Source organism: Carcharodon carcharias, chromosome 12 (genome assembly GCF_017639515.1).
Source record: "Carcharodon carcharias isolate sCarCar2 chromosome 12, sCarCar2.pri, whole genome shotgun sequence".
In the NCBI taxonomy this organism is placed as follows: domain Eukaryota; kingdom Metazoa; phylum Chordata; class Chondrichthyes; order Lamniformes; family Lamnidae; genus Carcharodon; species Carcharodon carcharias.
This window is the reverse complement of record NC_054478.1, coordinates 119,560,460-119,582,149: the sequence shown is the minus strand read 5'-3', so window position 1 is coordinate 119,582,149 and position 21,690 is coordinate 119,560,460. Positions and strand designations below refer to the sequence as shown.

At 43.0% G+C, this 21,690-nt stretch overlaps 1 protein-coding gene across 2 annotated transcripts in view; it reads left to right on the top strand.

The window, feature by feature from the left end:
* Positions 1–21,690, top strand: part of cfap410 (cilia and flagella associated protein 410) — a 65,493-nt gene that overhangs the window by 31,861 nt on the left and 11,942 nt on the right. For both annotated transcript variants that reach the window (XM_041200806.1, XM_041200807.1), the window contains exon 4: positions 9,571–9,800. In XM_041200806.1, the coding sequence (XP_041056740.1) occupies positions 9,571–9,800 (230 nt within the window). The remainder of the gene's footprint in view (positions 1–9,570; positions 9,801–21,690) is intronic.

The window sequence follows — 21,690 nt, the reverse complement described above, 5'->3', positions numbered from 1 at the left end:
CATTAGCCTATATTTACTTCTATGTGGAAATGAATGATGAATGCACGCCTGAACAGAGAGTTTGGTGCAACTGTGGACAGCTGATTGGGAGACTCCACACACATCCCCCACTGAGCCCTGGAAAGAGCCGGAGGTATAGAACTGGAGGGCCGTGTGACCTTCAAAGCCACTGGCACGGGGTGTCCACCCACACAGCCAGAGCTGATGTCAGGCTGATCATCTGACAAATGGAGTTAACGGTCTCCCTGGAGAAGCGGAGCCTCCTTTGGTATTGCAATTTAGACATATTGAGGTAGCTGCATCACCGCCTGTAAACCCTAGCGGCAGGATAGTGCAGTCTTCTGCGGCCCCTTCTGCCTTGGACTTCCTGCTGGCCCTGTGCCCCTTGTCCATGCGCCTCTCCTCCCACAGGTCCCCACCCGGAAGCTGCATTAGGACACCTGGCCTCCTCTCGCTTCTGGCCCTCCCTTCCTCCTCAGAGGAGGTGCTCCAGCGGAGACTATACTCCCCATTACCAAGATTATGGAAGGCTGTCTGATATCTGGAAGGGCCCACACAGTCTGAATCCTCCGAGGGCCTTGAAGACAACAATGAGTCCTGAACCAAAGTCTAGAAATGCTCAGAATGAAGCTCTGAAGCGAGATGAAACTGTCCGGTTCAAATGAACAACCAGCAGCACACGATCTCCAAAACACCTCATTACTCACATTGACAATGCTGCTGACTTTTATCCCGCCCGTGGATGAGCTTTTGCAAATTGTGGCCTGGCTGCTTGCCGTTTTGCCCGTGCGATGGCCGACAAATTGTACAAAGTAAGATCGCTGACAATTGGGATGTCAAGGGCCTTAACTGGCCTCTTAATTAATAGCGGGTGTGGCTCCATCTCTTGTGCACACCCGCCGACTGAAATATCGCGAGAGTGCACGTTGATGTCGGGACACTCGCCTGACGTCAACGCGTGTCATTTCACGGTCGAGCGAGTCAGGCATGCACCTGCCCGCCAAGGTGAAGAATCTGCCCCAAATGTCTGTGGGGGGAATTACATAGTAAAAGTAATCATCATATCATAAGGTTTAGATTAGTAATAAAGCAGAGTGAGGAACAATCTAAATTAGAACTTCTAGATTGGACAGGAGCTAACTTCAATGAGATGAGATAAGACCAAAGACTGACAGGAAAAATTGTAATAGATTGTTCATTGATCTTTAAGGAGGAGTACATTCCAAAAAGGGCAAAAGGTGTGGGAACAGAAGTCAGGATTCTTTAGATAACAAGGGAGAGAGAGAATTTGATTAAATAAAATGTCAAATGAACTCTTCAAGTGAGATAAAAACAAAAAACTGCGGATGCTGGAAATCCAAAATAAAAACAGAATTACCTGGAAAAACTCAGCAGGTGAGAACTAGACTAAATACAATAAATTGAGAGGGGAAGTGAAAAGGAGAATAAGACTAGCAAAGAGAATGAGAATAGAATGGCAGTTAATATAAAAGAGAACTAAAAATTTTCTACCGGCAGGGGGCCTGTTAAGGTGATATCTATTTAGAGATGTTGGGCAAGCTAGAAAACTTAATTAGTACCTTAGTACCTTGCATCAGTAGCTACTAAGGAAGAGGATGCTGACAAGATATCATCATGACACTAGCATTGATTGTTGTAAAAATCCCTCTGCTTTGCTAATATCCTTTTAAGGAAGGAAATCCGCCATCCTTACCTGAGGTGGCCTATGAGTATCTCCACACCCACAGCAATGTAGTTGACTCTTAACTCGGAAATGGCCTAGCAAGCCACTCAGCTCATGGGCAACAAATGCTGGCCCACGTCCCATAAAAATAAAATCCCAGGCTGCTAAAGGAAGTGGGAGTGGGGATATTGGAAGGGCTTGTCATAATCTAGCAATCTTCCATGGGTACTATAAAGCTTTGCCTTAGTCCACATTACGAGTACTGCTTCTGTTTCTGATCACTGCATTTTGAAAGGATGTGAGGGTGCAGAGGAGATTTATCAGACTAGTTCCAGGTATGAGAGATTTCAGCTAGAAGAAAGGCAAACAGAAAGACTTGCATTTAAATAACAATTTTCATGACCACTGGACGTCTCAAATCACATTACAATCACTATTATAATGTAGGAAACAAGGCAGCTAATTTGCGCTCAGCAAGCTTGCACAAACAGCAATGTTACAATCTATTTTAGTGATGTTGATTGAAGGATAAATATTGACCATTTACTCTTAGAACCATAGAAAAGTTATAGCACCGAAGGAGGCCATTTGGCCCATATTGTCCATGCCAGCCCGAGGACACCCAGGTACCCTTTCTAATCCCACCTTCCTGCACCTGGCCCATAGCCCTTCAGCTTACAGCACTTAAGGTGCAGATCCAGGTACTTTTTAAAAGAGTTTAGAGTTTCTGCCTCTACCGCCAACTTGGGCAGTGAATTTCAGACACCCACTACCCTTTGCATAAAAAAGTTCTTCCTCATGTCCCCCCTACACCTTCTGCCACTTATCTTGAATCTATGTCTCCTGGTTCTAGAATTCTTCACCAAGGGAAACAATTTTATCCTTCCCACTCTATATAATCCCCTCATAATTTTACACACCTCAATCAAGTCACCTCTCAGCCTTTTTTGTTCGAAGGAAACTAGTGCCATGGGATCTTTTACAGGCACCTGAGCAGGCAAATGGGGCCTCAGTTTAACATCACACCTGCAAGATGGCATCTCCAATAGTGCAATGCTCCTCCAATACTAAAGTGGAGTGATTTTTGTGCTCAAAACCTCGAGTGGGACTTGCCTCTGGATCATAAGGTTCCAGGTTCAAGTATGCTACCAACTGAGCCACAGCTGATACAGGTGAGGTTGGAGAAGCTAGGGTTTTTCTCTGGAGCAAAGGAGATTGAGGGGAAACTTGAAAGAAGTGTATAAGATTTTGACAAGTTTAGATAAGATAAACAAAGAAAAGTTGTTCCCATTTGCTGATGGTACAAAGTCTTGGGGACACTGATTTTAAAAACAAAAAACTGCGGATGCTGGAAATCCAAAACAAAAACAGAATTACCTGGAAAAACTCAGCAGGTCTGGCAGCATCGGCGGAGAAAAAAAGAGTTGACGTTTCGAGTCCTCATGACCCTTCAATGAAGGGTCAACTCTTTTCTTCTCCACCGATGCTGCCAGACCTGCTGAGTTTTTCCAGGTAATTCTGTTTTTGACACTGATTTTAAGGTTGTGGTAAGAAATGCAAGGGGGAAAAGCATTTTTACACAGCAAATGGTAATGACCCGGTACTCTGTTTATGAGGATGACAGAAGTGGAGATGATCAGTGATTTCAAAGGAAACTGGATGGGCATTTGAGGGAAAAATATATTTGCAAAGCTTTGGGGATGGACCAGAGTAGTGAAATTGACAGGATTGTTCCATAGAGAGCTGACATGGCCTCAGTGGGCCAAATGGCCTCCTTCAGTGCCATCATGACTTTATGAATCTCTTTGACCTTAATCAAGATTTTTGTACTATTTGACCATAGTTGTCTATCAAGTTTTTAGCATCAGTAGATCAAACTCCAGCCAACATCTATTGACAATGAACAGATTCACTCATTCCTGCAAATTCACTATATCAAAGCAGAATTAATCTTTTATGAACCAACGGGTAATCTCAAACTGTCAAATCAACAAATCTCTTCTGTAGTTTCTTACTAGTTAGTTGACACTGACGTGTCAAAGGCCCTCTGAAAATTATGATCAGCTATGTATCACTGCAAATTTGGGAAGTGAAAAGAGTCGTCTTCCACTCAGCCACAATTTCTTTCACATCCCACAATTTCTTTCACATCCCTTTTCCCTGTAGTTTCAAGTTCTGTTCATTTGAGTGACTTCTGATATATATCAGAAAGAACAAATCAAATTTTGAAACTTTATTCCTGATTTGTGAGAAATAGTCTAGTTTGTCTTTATCGTCAAATCTCCAATTGATTGAAACAATTTAATTAACTTTTCCAACTCTTTGCCCTGAATCAGTCTTGAAGGCCACAATTTCCCTTTCAGCGGTTGGACAAACTACCAATCAATTTGATAAAATTGACAATTTTTACAAGTTGCCATTGCATGTTTTGATGGATGCCTTGATGACTGCTGTTTAAGCACAAAAACTCTCTGTTGGCTTATGTAATGGTCATTCATCCTTTCCTTTGATTCAAATGTGAGAACTAAAAAATAGCATATATTTTATTCATCAATCAATGATGCAATCTTTTACATACAATACGTATTTACAGAGACAGGCTCTGAATGTACTCATTTGTAACAAACTCAACATGGGTCATCTTGATTGCTCACATTAGCCTAAAAGGTCATTTATACTCGAGGCAAGAGTTGTACTTGCCAAAAAACAGGATGGATGACAGAAGAGGTGCAATTACTCAGGGTGGGAGATGGGGTGGTAGTCACACTTAAGATACAAAATACTGAAATATTCACACATCTCAGTTCTCAACTTTGCTGGCAAAGCTTTATCAAGTTGTGAAAAATGTATTTTTTTACTCTAGTTCAGATTCATATGTAATCCAAGGATTACCTCATCCTTTTATTCACTTAATGAATTTTAGCTTTAACAAGAAGGTCTCTCGGGTTTATCTTGACTGAATTGTAAATCAAATCATCCAACTGGATAAGTTATCACTTGCCTTAAGCAGTTGTGGCCCTGGAGGAGTTAATTCTGCCTTTCAGCTAAAATCTCTGTCTGGTAAGCATAATTGACTTTTCCAGCCTTCTAACACAAACTCACTTCAACAGGCAAAAGTTAAGAACTAACCATTTTCTCATGGAAGTTGAATTTTGTATCATAACTAATCACAGAGAATCACAGAATTGTTACATCTCAGAAGGAGATTCGGCCTATCATGCATATACCCGCTCTCTAAAAGAGGTTTTCACCTAGTGCCTTCACCTCCTGCATTCTCCCCATATCCCTGCAGATTGTTTCTTTTCAAATAATTAACTAATTCCCTCTTGAATCCCTCAATTGAACCTGCATCGACCACACTCTTGGGGAATGCATTCCAGATCCTAATCAGTTGCTGTGTGAAGACGTTTTTTCTTGTATCACTTTTGCTTCTTTTGCCAATTATTTTAAATCTGTGTCCCCTCATTCTCAATCCTTTCACTAGTGGTAATAGCCAAGCTTGTATCCTTTTATTCCATGAACTATAACTTTGCTCACAAGTTTGTTGTGCAGCACTGCATCAAATGCCTTTCGGAAGTCCATGTATACCACATCAACTGCATTCTCTTCACCAACCCTCTCTGTTATTTCTTCGAAAAACTTAAGAAAGTCAGTTAAACATGGGGCAGAATTTTTCATATGGCAGGCTGGCTTGGCAGGAGCGGGCGTGGAACCAATCGCGGACAGCGATCAGCTCTGTGCTGCCGTTTTACATGAGCAGGCCAATTAAGGCCTGCCCAGCATAAGACGTGACTGGTAGCGCTTGTGCGGGTGGGGGGAGGAGGGAGAGCTGGGGCCAGTGCTCTTTTGCGCATGCACGTGGAAGAGTGCTGTGATCTCTCTGGGGTACAGAGCTGCCTCGGAGATTGAATCGATATGGAAAAAATTAAATAAATGGGTCAAAAATTTATTTAAACATGTCCCCTCGTGACTGTGCCACATGAGATGGGACGTTTTTATATATGTGAAAAGGATTTTATTTATTAAAGAAAAGCTTTAGGAAACTTCATTCGCTTGTGGATGAGGTTTCCTAAAAAACACTAAGGCCGCTTGGCCTTTTCTCCTGCCTGCCAACCGTAAGGATGGACGGGCAGCATTAACAAGTAATTCAATTAATTTCTTAATGACTTTAATAGGCCGTTTACATATCAGCGGGCGTGCAGCCAACTCCGGCGCGCACCAGCAGAACCATCACAACTATGTGCGATGACTTCGGGATGCATGCCTGACGTCATTGCACATTATTTTACACATTGGCGTGTCGGGCCTGCCCCTGCACGCCGACTGAAAAATTCTGCCCATGATTTTCTCTGAAGAAATCCATGCTGGCTCTCCTTAGTTAACCAACATTTGTCCATGTGACTATCAATTCTGTCCCAAATTATAGTTGCTGGAGGTTTCCCCACCATTGAAGTTAAACTCACTGGCCTCTAGTTGCTTTGCTTATCCTTACACCCTTTTTTGAGCAAGGGTGTAATGTTTACAATTTTCCAGTCCTCTGGCACCACCCCTGAGTCTAAGGAAGACTGAAAAATTATGGCCAGTGACCCTGCAATTTCCATCTGTTTCAGATGAAGCTACATTGTTTCATAGTTTGCCATTGTGAGATTTGAACTCTTGATCTTGGGGGTTACAAACCCAGTACCATAACCACTTGGCTATTTAGGCCAAGCCCCCCTGCAATTTCTACTTCTACTTCCCTCCGTATCCTTGAATTCATCTCATCTGGACCTTGTTAACTTTAAGTACTGACAGCCTAATCAATACTTACCTATTTTAAACCCTTCCTTTTACAATGGCTTGAGTAGCATTTTCCTTGGTAAAGACAGGTGCAAAATATTAATTTAATATCTTGGACATGCCCCCTGCCTCCATGTGTATTGGTCCCTATTCCTCCTTTTACCACTGTTTTACTGTTTATATGCCTATGGAAGACTTTGGAATTCCCTTTTGTGTTGGCTACCAGTTTATTTTTATAGTCCCTCATTGCTTCTCTTATTTGCTTTTTCACCTCCCCTCTGAGCCTTCTGTTTTCAGCCTGATTCTCAACTGCATTTTTTACCTGACACCTATCATAAGCACACTTATTTACCTTAATTTCTACCTCCTTTGTCATCCAGGGAACTCTGGATTTGTTTGCCCTAGCTTTCCCTTTTGTGGGAATATACCTGGCCTATGTCGGAACCATCTCTTCTTTGAAGGTAACTGCTCAGCTACCCTTTCTCCTGCCAACCCTTGGCTGCAATTTATTCGGCCCAGATCTGTTCTCATCCCGTTGAAGTTGGCTTTCCCCCAGTTAATTATTCTTACTCTGGATTGTTCTTTGTCCTTTTCCATAGTTATCCTAAAACTTATGATATAATGATCACTGTCTTCTAAAAGTTCTCCCACTGACACTTTGCCCACCTCATTCCTAAGAACCAGGTCTAGCAGTGCCTCCTTTCTCATTGAACTAGACACACACTGCTGTAGAAAATTCTCCTGAACGCAGTCTAGGAACTCGTGCCCCTCTTTGCCCTTAACACTACACTATCCCAGTTTATATTCAGGTCATTAAAGGCCCCATTTAACTACTTGTTTCTTGCACCTCTCTGTAATTTCCTTGCAGATTTTTTTCCAATACATTCTTCTCACTGGTTGGTGGTCTATAAGCTACACCAAGCAATGTAATTGCACCTTTTTTGTCCCTTAGCACTTGTCAGATTGATTCTGACCTTGACTCCTCTGGGACGTTCTCTTCCTTCAGCAACCAATACCACCGCCCCACCCCCTTTTCTTCCTTTCCTATCTTTCCTGAATACCTTGTACCCTGAAATATTTAAGCCCCAGTCCTGCCTTTCCCTGAACCAGGTCTTTGTTATAGCCACATCGCAATTTCACATGGCAATCTCTATCTGTAACTCACCAATCTTATTTGCCATGCTCCATGCATTCACATACATGCAGTGTAACCCTGATTTAGGCTCTAATACTTTCTCCCTTACTCTGAACCCAGCTCTTTACTTAATATTCACCATTCTAATGTTATTTGCCTCTTGTAGTATTTTGTGCACCTTGGTATTCCTCTTTGATTTTTCCTCCTGGTTCCCATGTTCCTGCCAAGTTAGTTTAAACCCTCCCTAACAGCACTATCAAAGTGCCCCGCAAGGAACTCAGTCCCGGCTCTGTTCTGGTGCAACCTGTCTGGTTTCAACAGGTCCCATCTTCCCTAGAACCAGTCCCAATGTCCCAAGGATCAAAAGGCCTCCCTCCTGCACCATCTTTCCAGCCCTGAATTCATCTGTCTAATCATCCTTTTTCCTGTACTTACTTGCACATGGCACTTGGAGTAATCAGGAGATTACTACATTTGAGGTCCTGCTTGCTAATTTTCTACCTAACTCCTTAAATCCTGACTGCAGGACCGCATGCTTCTTTCTACTTATTGGTACCGATGTGGACCATGACTGCTGGTTGTCCACCCTCCCCGCTCAGGTGGCTCTGCAGTTGCTCAGCAACATCCTTAACCCTGGCACCAGGGAGGCAACAAACCATCCTGGATTAATGTTTGTGGCCGCAGAAACACCTATCTTTTTCCCTAACTATCAAATCCTCTATCACAATTGCTCTTCTAGACTTCCTTGCGGGGTGCCTGTATAGCTGAACCACCTGTGGTACTATGGACTTGGCTCTGGCTGATAGTTATGAGACAGCAGTTTGGTAAAGCGGAGTCATTTAAAAATCCCAGAGGGAAACTTTAAGCAACGGTCATAACCTATATTTTTAAGTGGTATGTTTGAGATGCAATTCTAAATTCAAGAATCAGACCACCAGTTCTCAAGAGGTTTTATATTAAACTAAATGAAACGTATTTCATTAATTTATACAAGTTAAATATATACACATGGCTACAAATTACTACTATCATATCTTCCAACAAATTCCTAAACTAATTTCCATTAAGGCAACAGCAACCCATATACTTAACCAGGCACCAGGCAGAGCATTTTCATCTTACAAATTCAAAATGAGGTTCCTCTCACTTTGGTTCCTGTGGAGACAGTTGTAGGCTTACAGCTACTTTGAACTTACATTGCCTCTGCCCTGCCTAGCACTTCTTATTGAATGTAAATTCTCATTATTATCACCAGCCCTTTGAACTCCACCTCTTCTAACAATAAAACCCCTTTCATAGTACCAATTTTATTAGTAATATAAACATATTGCTTGGTCTCTGCAAGCTAGGTGCCAGTTTCCACCCCACTTCTTGAATGCTCTATTCAACAAAATGCAAATGCACCTCTAATTCTCTGTTTACATCTCAAAAACTAATACACATCAAAGCACCCAGACTAGCTGGTTTTAATCCAATTAAGACACACCCACAGTTTAAACCTCTATTTTAAAAGAAAAATATTTTCCAATAATATATACATTAATAGCTTCATGACATTGGTATCATAGCTAATTGTGGTACAGTGGGTAACATGGCCAGGTTCATTACCTTGTTTTTGTTGATTTTAATTGATCACAACTAGGATAACAGTTGGAGTACAGGGCCATGGAGAGCAGAACAAAACAATCGACCAAGATCACTGGCACGGAGTACAGAATCAGCCAGGATCACAGTTGAGGAAAACAGAATTGGGTTGGACCGAGTGTAATGGCTGCTCACTGTTGAGGTTCATGAAAAAGAACAGATACTTTGGTTGAGGTACCAAAGAGCTACTGAAACTGTGATGGAATCTGCCTCCATGAAAGTTCTTGGAGGAGGGGGTTGTTTCTGTAACTGGGTTTTTTGTGAGTTTTCTTGTTTTGACACAGAGGGCTAAAATTTGTTTAATCTTGTGTTTTTTTTTTCCCCAAAGTGTGAACAACATCTCTTCTTTAGTGGATTTTCAATACTGTCAGAATATTAGTGAGCTTTACCTCCGGAAAAACGATATTCAAAGCCTGGTGGAGATATGCTACCTGAAGGAGCTGCACCGCCTACGAGTGCTGTGGTTGTCAGAAAACCCTTGTTGTGGGACAGACCCCCACAAATACAGAATGACTGTCTTGCGAAACTTGCCACAGCTGCAGAAGCTCGACAACCAAGGTACTAATGTGTTTGATTGCAGCACCATTGAGCTGGATATATTTGGCAGGGTTTGTTTGTTGGTGCCTAGTTCATGACATTTGTTCTGGAATGGGAACTGGCATTACTCATTTCGTCACTGAAGTTAATTACCAAACTGAGAAATTATTAAAATATATTTTAAGGAGTTTATCTGTGACTCCACTCAGTGTTGACAAAACTATTTGAAACCTTATAGCAAGTATCTCCTGTATTTATATAAGCACCGAATCACATCCACAGAATGTACCAAACTACCCAACAAATACATTATATTGAAAAGGAGCTTCATGGTGTACCTACGCTGGGAACTTTGCTCTGTGTCTAACTGGTGTAGTACCTGCCCTTGGAGTGTTTGGTGAGATGGTGTCCTTGAATTTGTAAATTTTTACATGTTTTTGTGGGGTATATCCAGTTGGACCATCCATGCCATGTCTGTGTTAATGCTCCATTCGAGCCTCTTCCAACCTTTTCTCATCTAAATCTACCATCATAGCCATTACTATCATATGCCTTCTTCCTCATATGCTTGTCTGGTTTCCTCTTAAATGCATCTATACTATTTGGTCAACCATTCTCTGTGGTAGCGAGTTCCACATTCTCACCATTCTGAATGAAGAATTTTCTTCTGAATTCCCTATTTGGATCTCTCAGTGACTATCTTATACTGGTGGCCTCTAGTTATGCTTTTCCTCACAAGAAGAAATTTGCACTATTTATCCACCCTATCAAAATCTTTCATAAATTTAAAGACATCTATTGGATGTCCTCTCAGCCTTCTTTTTTCAAGAGGGAAGAGACCCAGCCTGTTAATCTTTCCATATATATGTAGCCATATGTTTCTATAAATTATCTCTGCATCCTCTCTAGTACCTCTATATCTTGCTTAGAATATGAAAACCAGAGAGACACACACTACCCGAAGTTGATATAGATTTAGCAAAATATTCCTGTTTTTCAATTCTATCCCTCTAGCAATAAAACCTCTAGTGCTTGGTTTGCTTTTTTCATGACCTTGCTAATCTGTGTTGCAATTTCTATTGTTTGATGTATTTATACTTCAAGATCCCTTTGTTTCTCTACCTCAACTAGATTGCACCTTCAAAGTAATAAGTGACGCCTCTATCCTTCCTACCAAAGTATCTCACATTTTTCTATTTTGAACTTAATTTGCCAATTATTTTCCAAGCTTGCAAGTTTGTTAATGTCCTGTACTTTGTTGCAATCCTCCTCATTTACTATTCCCCCAATTTAAGGTCATCCACAAATTTAGAAATTGTGGCCAGGGTTTTCCGGTGGGCGGGCGGGCCCGGGAGCGGTCAGAAAGCCGAACACCACCCACGATTGGGCTCCCACTGCGATTTCACACTGGCTGGCCAATTAACTGCCAGCCAGCATGAACTGTGCACTGCTGAGGTGGGGGGCGGGAGGAGCCCGAGCGCGGAAGTGTGCACATGCGTGGGTTTGCGCACATTAAAAGCTCCCTGAGGCACAGAGCTCAGTGAAAAAATGTTAATAACTTCCCCTGTCTAACTCTATGTTAGAAATTAGTTTGAAAATTGTGGATGAGGTTTTGCAAAAAATCCAAAAGCTGCTTGGCCTTTTCGCCTGCCCAATGGGCAGCACAAAGTTTCATTTAGTTAGATCTTTAACAATATGCCTATCCCAATTAAAGTTGGGAAAGTTGAAATCACCTAATACAATTACCCTTAATAGTCCTGTTAATTGTTGGCAGGTGCGCTGCCGACAATTTCCAGAATTTAAAAAAAACAGGTAAATCACAACAACCATTCAGAAGTCACACGCATTCGCCTGACCCACGTGCACGCACACATACATGGGCAGACAGCAGAATAAGAGGTTAGGCTTAAGGATTTTTTACAGTTTGTGGAGAAGATAAAACAAAGGAGTATATGGTTAACTGCTTTTTGGCTGGTCTCGATGCAGTGATTCGTGTTGCAGCTGTTCTGTTCAGTTACCTTCCTGGGTTCAGTTGTATGGAGCAGATTTTACTCCCAAAAGATCTCTGTTTGCAGTAGACTTTTCAGGATGGTTACTTTGCAAATCTTGGCACAATACTTTCAAGAGAGAGGGGAAAAGAGACAGAGAGGGCAAACAGCTTCAGATGCCTGTTTCAGTACAGAATTGTCTTGATCTCTCTCCTGCTTGATAAACAATCCCTTAAAATACCCTGCTAGTTGTATATTAAGTTTCAAGAGAGTAAGGCAAGGCTGGATGGCCTCTACTTTAATGCCAGGAGTATTATAGCTACAACGGATAAGTTAAGGGTGAAGATTGACAAGTGGAATTGTGATATAGTAGCCATCACGTGGTTGAGGGAGGGGCAGGATTGGCAGCTCAACATTCCAGGATATGGAATCTTCAGGCGAGACAGGGGAGGGGGTAAACGAGGAGGATGCATTGCATTATTAGTTAAGGTGTTAGTTACTGCAGTAAGGAGAGATGATATCTTGGAGGGGGCATCGAATGAAGCTTTGTAGATAGAGCTCAGGAATAAAAAAGGGGCAGCCACATTGTTAAGTGTTTATTATAGACCCCCAGATAGTCAGCGGGAAATTGAGGAGCAAATATGCACACAATTTGTGGAGGTGTGTAAAAAAATTAACAATTGGGTAATTATATTAGGTGATTTCAACTTTCCCAACTTTAATTGGGATAGGCATAGTGTTAAGGGCTTGGATAGAGTGGATTCTTGAAATGTGCACAGAACTTTTGAGATCAGTATGTAGAGGGTCCAACAAAGGACGGCGCAGTGCTGGACCTAATTCTGGGGAATGAAGCTGGACAGGTGGCATAGGTGGTGGTGGAGCATTTTAGTGATAGCGACCACAACATGGTACAATTTAAGTTTGTTATGGACAAAGAAATAGACAAGTTGCAAAAAAAATGTTTTGGATTTGGGGAGAGTGGATAATTAGTAAAATAAGGCAGGATCTGGCCAAGGTGGACTGGGAACAGCTACTTGTGGGGAAATCTACAGAGGAGCAGTGGTGGTGGTGGTGGTGCGGGGGGGGGTTGGCGTTCATAAAGCAAATGGGGAGGGCACAGGCTCAACATGTTCCCACTAGGGTGATAGGAAGGAGTATCAAGCCCAGAGAACAATAGATGACCAGAGATATTCAGGATACGATGAGAAGGAAAAGAGAGGCTTTTAGCACGTACAAGGGAAGTAAATCAGCAGAGGCATTAGTGGAGTACAGAAAGTGCAGTGTGGAGCTTAAGAAAGGAATTAGGAGAGCAAAGAGGGGATATGAGAAATCTCTGACTGGTAAAAGTAGGGACAATCCCAAGATTTCTATAAATATATCAATGGGAAGAGGATAACCATGGAAAAAGTAGGGCCCATAAGGGACCAAGAGGGCAATCTATGGGTGGAGCCAGAGGACATTGGTGGAGTGTTGAGCCAATACTTCACATCCATCTTCACCCAAGAGAATGAGGATGAAGGTATCAAACTTGGGGAGAGAGACTGCGAGGTTCTTGAGCAAATTGATATAGGGAGTTACAAGGTATTGAAGGTGTTGGCAGGCTTAAAAGTGGACAAATCTCTAGGTCTAGATGATTTGTGTCCCAGACTGCTCAGGGAGGCAAGGGAGGAGATCACAGGGGCTTGGACCCAAATTTTTCATTCCTCTCAGGCCACGGGGGAGATGCCAGAGGACTGGAGAACAGCTAATGTGGTTCCGCTATTTAAGAAGGGTTGTAGAGAGAAGCCAGGGAACTACAGGCCAGTGAGTCTCACATCACTGGTCGGGAAACTATTGGAGAAAATTCTGAAGGAGGAGAGAATCAATCTCCACTTGGAGAGGCAAGGTTTGATCAGGGATAGTCAGCATGGATTTGTCAGAGGGAGGTCATGCCTAACAAATTTGATTGAATTTTTTGAGGAGGTGACCAGGTGTGTAGATGAGGGTAGTGCAGTGCATTCCTTTAAAAAGTACCTGGCACATCATAACATTCAAGGCTATGGGCCAAGTGCTGGTAAATGGAATTAGGTAGCTAGGTCAGGTGTTTCTCACATGTCAGTGCAGACTCGATGGGCTGAAGGACCTCTTCTGCACTGTGATTCTGTGATGTAGTTTATATGGATTTCAGCAAAGCCTTTGACAAGGTCCCACATGGGAGACTTATAAAGAAGGCAAAATGCACATGGGATACAGGGTACTTTGATAAGGTGAATTCAAAATTGGCTTAGTTGTAGGAGACAGAGGGTGATGACAGAAGGATGCTTTAGTGACTGGAAGCCAGGGTCCAGTGGCATACCACAGGGATCTGTGCTGGGTCCCATATTATTTGTCATTATATAAACGACATAGATGACTGTGGGGGGTAGGATTAGTAAGCTTGCGGTTGACACAAAGATTGGCCAGGTGTTAACAGTGAAGTTGAGTGTCTTGGGCTACAGGAATGGTCAAATGGGCAGATAAGTGGCAAATGGAATTTAACCCTGAAACGTGTGAGGTGATACACTTTGGAAGGAGTAATTTGACAAGGAAGTATTCAATGAACGGCATGACACTAGGAAGTTCTGGGGAACAAAGGGATCTTGGCGTGTGTGTTCATAGATCTCTGGAGGCAGAGGGGCATGTTAGTGGGGTTGTGAAAAAGGCATATGGGACACTTGCCTTTGTCAATCAAAGCATAGATTGCAAAAGTAAAGAGATCATGTTGGAGTTGTATAGAACCTTGGTGAGGCCACAGCTGGAGTACTGTGTGCATTTCTGGTCGCCAAATTATAGGAAGGATGGAATTGCACTGGAGGGGGTGCAGAGGAGATTCACCAGGATGTTGCCTGGGATGAAACATTTAAGTTATGAAGAGAGTTTGGATAGATTTGGGTTGTTTTCGTTGGAACATAGAAGATTGAGGGGTGACCTGATCGAGGTGTACAGGATTATGAGGGGCATGGACAGGGTGGATAGGGAGCAGCTGTTCCCCTTAGATGAAGGGTCAGTCACGAGGGGACACAAGTTCAAGGTGAGGGGCAGGAGGTTTAGGGGGGATGTGAGGAAAAACTTGGTGATGGTCTGGAATGCAATGCCTGGGAGGATGGTGGAGGCGGCTTTCCTCACATCGTTTAAAAAGTACCTGGATGAGAACTTGGCACGTTATAACATTCATGGCCATGGGCCAAGTGCTGGTAAATGGGATGAGGTAGGTAGGTCAGGGGTTTCTCTCGTGTTGATGCAGACTCGTTGGGCCGAAGGGCCTCTTCTGCACTGTGTGATTCTGTGATATTCCAGAGAAGTTCTATTTGTCCATGTTTGCTGCATTCATTTCTTTTCGAATAGGTATGTCTCACCTTGGAAACGTTTGCAAAGTTTCAGGATAGTGTAAAGTCAACAGGAAATGGGGCCTTTCACACACCCCAGTGGGTTGACTGTCTTTTCTTCATCCAACTTGGTGAAATTCAAACTGTATATTGTAGCCATCTGGGAAGTCTCCATTGTCTTTAAAGGGTTTCAGTCTTGTTTTTAAATCCAGCCAGTGAAAGAAAATTTAGAAATTGTATCTTAAGAAAAAAGCACATTGTTGTAATACTTTCGCACCAAACGAAATGAAACAAAATTCATTCCCATTTCGTTACAAGATTTGGAAAGAACACCAATAATAAAAAACAAAATCCATACATTCACATTCATGCACAATGTCACACTTTCACTTCTACTCTGTTGGTTCTGCTCTGTTGTGGCTTGGGTACTCTGGACAGAGCACCTACGATCACTTTATTTTTCCTTGCAATGTGGGTAAATTTTAAGTCATATTGTTAGAGAAACAAACTCCAACAAAATAGTCCAGCATCTTTTCGTTTTCAATTTTTCCACAAAGGTCACGGGATTGTGATCCGTATCGACTGCTGTCTCTGAGTAGGCATTTCAGACATATATCCCAAAGTTAGCAATAGTGCTAAGGCTTTTTTCTCCACAGTGGAATATCAGGCAAGATTTCCCGTCCCGCCCGCTATGGGAAAATCTGACGGACCAGCAAAAGGTTGTTTGATTTTAGGTGGCAATTTCCAGTCCCATGGCAGGTGGAACTGGAAAATCCCGCCCATCAATTCTGGTGTTTGTTCAGTTTCCTGGAGAAATACCCAGTCGATCTCTCTACACCTGTTTCATCCTTCTGGAGTAGGACAGCCCCTACCCTGGAGTCACTAGCATCGATGGCTACTTGAAATGCTTTGTTGGAGCCTGTAGCTACCAGAACTGGGTTGTTTGCTAGAATGACTTTCAGCTTCTCAAAAGCAGTTTGGCATCTCTCTGTGCAAAGTATCTTTGTTTTTTTCTGTAATAGGTCTTTTAGTGGACAGCTAAAGTACTGATGTTAGGGACAAACTTGCGGTAGAAACCGCACATCTCTAGGAATGTCATTGTTTCCAGTTTTGTTGAGGGGATGGGAAAATTGGTTACTGCCTGTAACTTCGCAGCTTTGGGCAGTACTGGTCCTCGGCCCACCCACATGTCATTTCTGAGTCCAAACGGCATGACTTGACAATGGTATAACCCATCTGGAGTTATGAAGTTATTATCTCCTTCACTCGGATGGTCAAAGGCACGTGCCTTGTATCCCTTTATTGAGTCTACCTTGGTGATATAGGCAGTATTACCTACTCTATGCAGTTTTCCAGGTTGGGAGTCAGCTTTGGTTACTACATTAATCTTTCAGTAATCAATGCAGAGCCTTGTGGAGCTGTCTGGCTTAGGCATGAGCACAACTGGGGAACTCCAGCTGATTAGTTTGTGCTCCAGCATATATTTGACCTCCTCCCATACCTGGGTCAGTTTATCTGCACTGAGACAGTAGGAATTCTGCTGAATGGGATGGGGTCTCTCCCAAATCCACATCATGTTGAGCTAAAGTGGTGCAGCCTGGCTTGTCTTTACAAATGCTGTTGAACATGTTGAGCATCCTTGCCAGATTGCTCTTTGTTCCATATTTAAATGGATGATTGTGGTGTCTAATTTCCCTAAAATTTCTGTGCTTGCTAAACAGATGTTCGGGGGTTCAATTTGGGCCTTGCCCAGGGTTCCCTCTAATTTGTCTTCACTGTCCCTTTTATCCTCCAGTTCTTCTTGCTATCTGACAGATCGTCACCTGCCTTTCCCAGCGGTGGTACTGTTATAACATGTGACATGACACAATCTCTGGTTTTTCCTATGGTCTGGGGTGTCAGTTTATCTCCCTAATTCTCTTTGCTACCCAGTAATGGCCATTGAACCGGGCTTTCACCCTGTATTGGTAGGAGCGCTGGCACATAGTCTCCTGGCTGGAGGGTTCAGGCCTTGGCATGTCTGCCTGCTTCTTCATAACTGTTTGAGAGGTTTTTAAGTACTCCTGGGCTACATCACAGGCTCTCGTAAGCCATTCATGGAACACGGATATATAGTCTAACATAGAAAGAGACCTCTTTCTTCTGATCTAAAATTTTCTCCTTGATTAGTTTCAGGGGACTCCTCACTTGGTGTACATAAGTTAATGCAAGAAGTAAACCTGGTGGGCTCATTGGGTGAGTCCCTGGTGGTGAACAGAAGAAAACCCAAGACCTTTATCCCAGTCATGTATGTACTCATGATAGTATTCCCTGATCATTGTTTTTGGGAGTCTGGTTTTACTGTTCTAAAGCTCTTTGTGACTGTGCGTGGTATGCTGTGGACTTTAGCTGGGTTTCTCCCATGACTTGCTGGAATATTCTGGACATGGAATTTACGCCCTGCTTCAACTAGATTTTGGTGGTGCCATGAAAGTATAACAATTCTCATAATATTATTGTGATTATTGTAAAAATAGGTTAATAGTGGGGTTTGGATCATTTCTGAGTGTATGGGATTTAACTGAGTTGGAGACAGCCTGTCTGGAGGCATTGTCTCATCAAAAGGAAGCGAGGTTTGAAATGCTAAATACGTAAACATGGCTGAAGTTTTAGAATGCTTGCTGAGGAGAATTTTTAGATAAATCAGGCTAGTCTGAATTTCAAAGAGATGGTAGGATGTTACACCTAACCAGAGAAGCTAGACCAAGCAGTGTGTTTATTTTTCCAAAAGGTTACAGATAATACTAGCACCATGCAATGATTTATATTATGAGAAAAGCAAAGTTCCAAAGACACATGGGAACAATGGAATTTGCATTAAAAGGGAGCAACATGTATAAAGGGAATTAGGCTATGTGTCAGAGAAAGGCATTGTGATATCTACCAGAAGTGTGAAAAGCCTCCAGTTTTATCCAGATTTATTACTACTGAATTCGGGGCATGCGTCTCAAAATAAATACAAATTGCAAAACCATTGTGACCGGGTGACCAAGTTTCCCTTGTGTATTTGATCCGCCTGGCACACATCATCTGCCACATCAGAACAGTGGGTAGCCCTTTTTGGGTATAGAATTACAAAGAAACATACAGAGAAAATAGGAGCAGGAGCAGGCCATTTGGCCCTTAGATCTTGCTGCGCCATTCATTATGATCATGGCTGATCATCCAACTCAGTAGCCTGCTCCCACTTTCTCCTCATATCCTTTGATTCCTTTTGCCCCAAGTGCTATATCTAACTCCTTCTTCTTGAAAACATACAATGTTTTGGCCTCAACTACTTTCTGTGGTAGTGAATTCCACAGGCTCACAACTCTCTGGGTGAAGAAATTTCTCCTCATCTCAGTCCTTAATGGTCTACCCTGTACCTTCAGACTGTGACCCCTGGTTCTGGACTCCCCCACCATCGGGAACATCATTCCTGCATCTTCCCTGTCTAGTCCTGCTAGAATTTTACAGGTTTCTATGAGATCCTCCCTCATTCTTCTGAACTCCAGTGAATATAATCCTAACCAACTCAATCTCTCCTCATATTCAGTCCCGCCATCCCAGGAATCAGTCTAGTAAATCTTCGCTGCACTCCCTCTTTCACAAGAACATCCTTCCTCAGATAAGGAGAACAAAAACTGCACAATATTCCAGGTGTGGTGTCACCAAGGTCCTGCATAATTGTAGAAAGACATCCCTGTTCCTGTACTCGAATCCTCTGGCTATAAAGGCCAACATACCATTTGCCTTCTATCTGCCTGCTGCACCTGCATGCTTACCTTCAGCAACTGGTGTGCAATGACCCCAGGTCTCGTTGCACAGTCCCCCTCTCTCAATTTATAGTCATTCAGATAATCTGCTTTCCTGTTTTTGCTACCAAAGTGGATACTCTCACATTTATCCACATTATCCTGCATTTGCCATGCATTTGCCCACTCACTCAGCTTGTCCAAATCACATTGAAGCATCTCTGCATCCTCCTCACAGCTCACCCTCCCATCCAGTTTTGTGCCAGCTGCAAATTTGGAGACATTACATTTAGTTCCCTCATCTAAATCATTAATATATATTGTGAACAGCTGGGGTCCCAGCACCGATCTAGTCACTGCCTGCCATTCGGAAAAAAGACCTGTTTATTCCTTTTCTGTTTCCTGTCTGCCAAGCAGTTTTCATTCCATCTCAATACACTATCCCCAGTCCCATGCGCTTTAATTTTACACGCTAATCTCTTATGTGGGACTTTGTCCAAAGCTTTCTGAAAGTCCAAATAAACTACATCCACTGGCTCCCCCTCATCAACTTTACTAGTTACATCCTTGAAAAATTCCAGAATCACAGAATTTTACAGTGCAGAAGAGGCCCTTCAGCCCATCAAGTCTGCACCGACATGTGAGAAACACCTGACCTATATACCTCATCCCATTTACCAGCACTTGGCCCGTAGCCTTGAATGTTATGACATGCCAAGTGCTTATCCAGCTACTTTTTAAAGGATGTGAGGCAACCCGCCTTCACCTGCCTCCCAGGCAGTGCATTCCAGACCGTCACCACCCTCTGGGTAAAAAAGCTTTTCCTCACGTCCTCCCCCTAAACCTTGAACTTGTGTCCCCTTGTGACTGACCCTTCAACTAAGACGAACAGCTGCTCCCTATCCAACCTGTCCATGCCCTTCATAATCTTGCAAACCTCGATCAGGTCTTCTCTGCTCCAACAAAAACAACCCAAATCTATCCAACCTATCTTCGTAACTTAAATGTTTCATCCCAGGCAACATCCTGGTGAATCTCCTCTGCGCCACCTCCAGTGCAATCACATCCTTCCTATAATGTGGTGACCAGAACTGCACACAGTACTCCAACATGACCTCCCTACTTTTGTAATCTATGCCTTGATTGATAAAGGCAAGTGTCCCATATGCCTTTTTCACCACCCCACTAACATGCCCTTTCGCCTTCAGAGATCTATGGACACACACGCAAGGTCCCTTTGTTCCCCGGAACTTCCTAGTGTCATGCCATTCATTGAATACTTCCTTGTCAAACTACTCCTTCCAAAGTGTATCACCTCATACTTTTCAGGGTTAAATTCCATCTGCCACTTATCTGCCCATTTGATCATCCCGTGTACATCTTCCTGTAGCCCAAGACACTCAACCTCACTGTTAACCACTCGGCCCATCTTTGTGTCATCCGCAAATTTACTAATCCTACCTCCCGCATAGACATGTTTTGTTATTTATATAAATGACGAATAATAGGGGACCCAGCACAGATCCAATACGCCACTGGATACTGGCTTCCAGTCACTAAAGCAGCCTTCTGTCATCACCCTCTGTCTCCTACAACTAAGCCATCTTTGAATCAACCTTATCAAATTACCCTGTATCCCATGTGTTTTTTCCTTCTTTATATGACTCCCATGTGGGACCTTGTCAGAGGCTTTGCTAAAATCCATATAAACTACATCAACTGCACTACCCTCATCTACACACCTAGTCACCTCCTCAAAAAATTCAATCAAATTTGTTAGGCAAAACCACCCTCTGACAAGGCCATGCTGACTACCACTGATCAAACTTTGCCTCTCCAAGTGGAGTTAGATTCTCTCCTTCAGAATTTTCTCCAATAGTTTCCCTACTACTAACGTGAGACTCACTGGCCTGTAGTGCCCTGGCTTCTCTCCACAATCCTTCTGAAATAACAGAACCACATTAGCTGTTCTCCAGTCCTCTGCACCGCCCCCCCCCCCCCCCCCCCCCCCCCCTCCCCCGGCCAGAGAGAAATTAAAAATTTGGGTCCGAGCCCCTTGCCTCCCTCAGCAGTCTGGGGCATAAATTATCCGGACCTAGAGATTTGTCCACTTTTATGCCTGCTAACACCTCCAATACCTTGTCACTCCCTATATCAATTTGCTCAAGAACCTCGTAGTCTCTTTCCCCGGGTTCCATACCTTCATCCTCATTTTCTTGGGTGAAGACGGATGTGAAGTATTGGCTCAACACTCTACCAATGTCCTCTGGCTCCACCCATGGATTGTCCCCTTGGTCCCTAATGGGCCCTACTCTTTCCCTGGTTATCCTCTTCCCATTGATATACTTATAGAATATCTTGGGATTTTCCCTACTTTTACCAGCAGGAGACGAGAGCTTTCTCATATCCCCTCTTTGCTCTCTTAATTGCTTCCTTAAGCTCCACCCTGCACTTTCTGTACTCCACTAATGCCTCCGCTGATTTGCTCCCCTCGCACCTGCTAAAAGCCTCTCTTTTCCTTCTCATCGTATCCTGAATATCTCTGGTCATCCATTGTTCTTTGGGCGTGTTACTCCTTCCTATCACGCTAGAGGGAACATGTTGAGCTTGTACTCTCTTCACTTTCTTTTTGAATGCCCCCCACGAGTAGCTGCTCCCAGTCTACCTTGGCCAGATCCTGCTTTATTTTACTAAAATCCACTCTCCCCCAATCCAAAAGATTTTTTTTGCAACTTTTCTATTTCTTTGTCCATAACAAGCCATAAGAAGTAGATCTGTCAAGCGTGATTTCCCTTTCATAAACCCA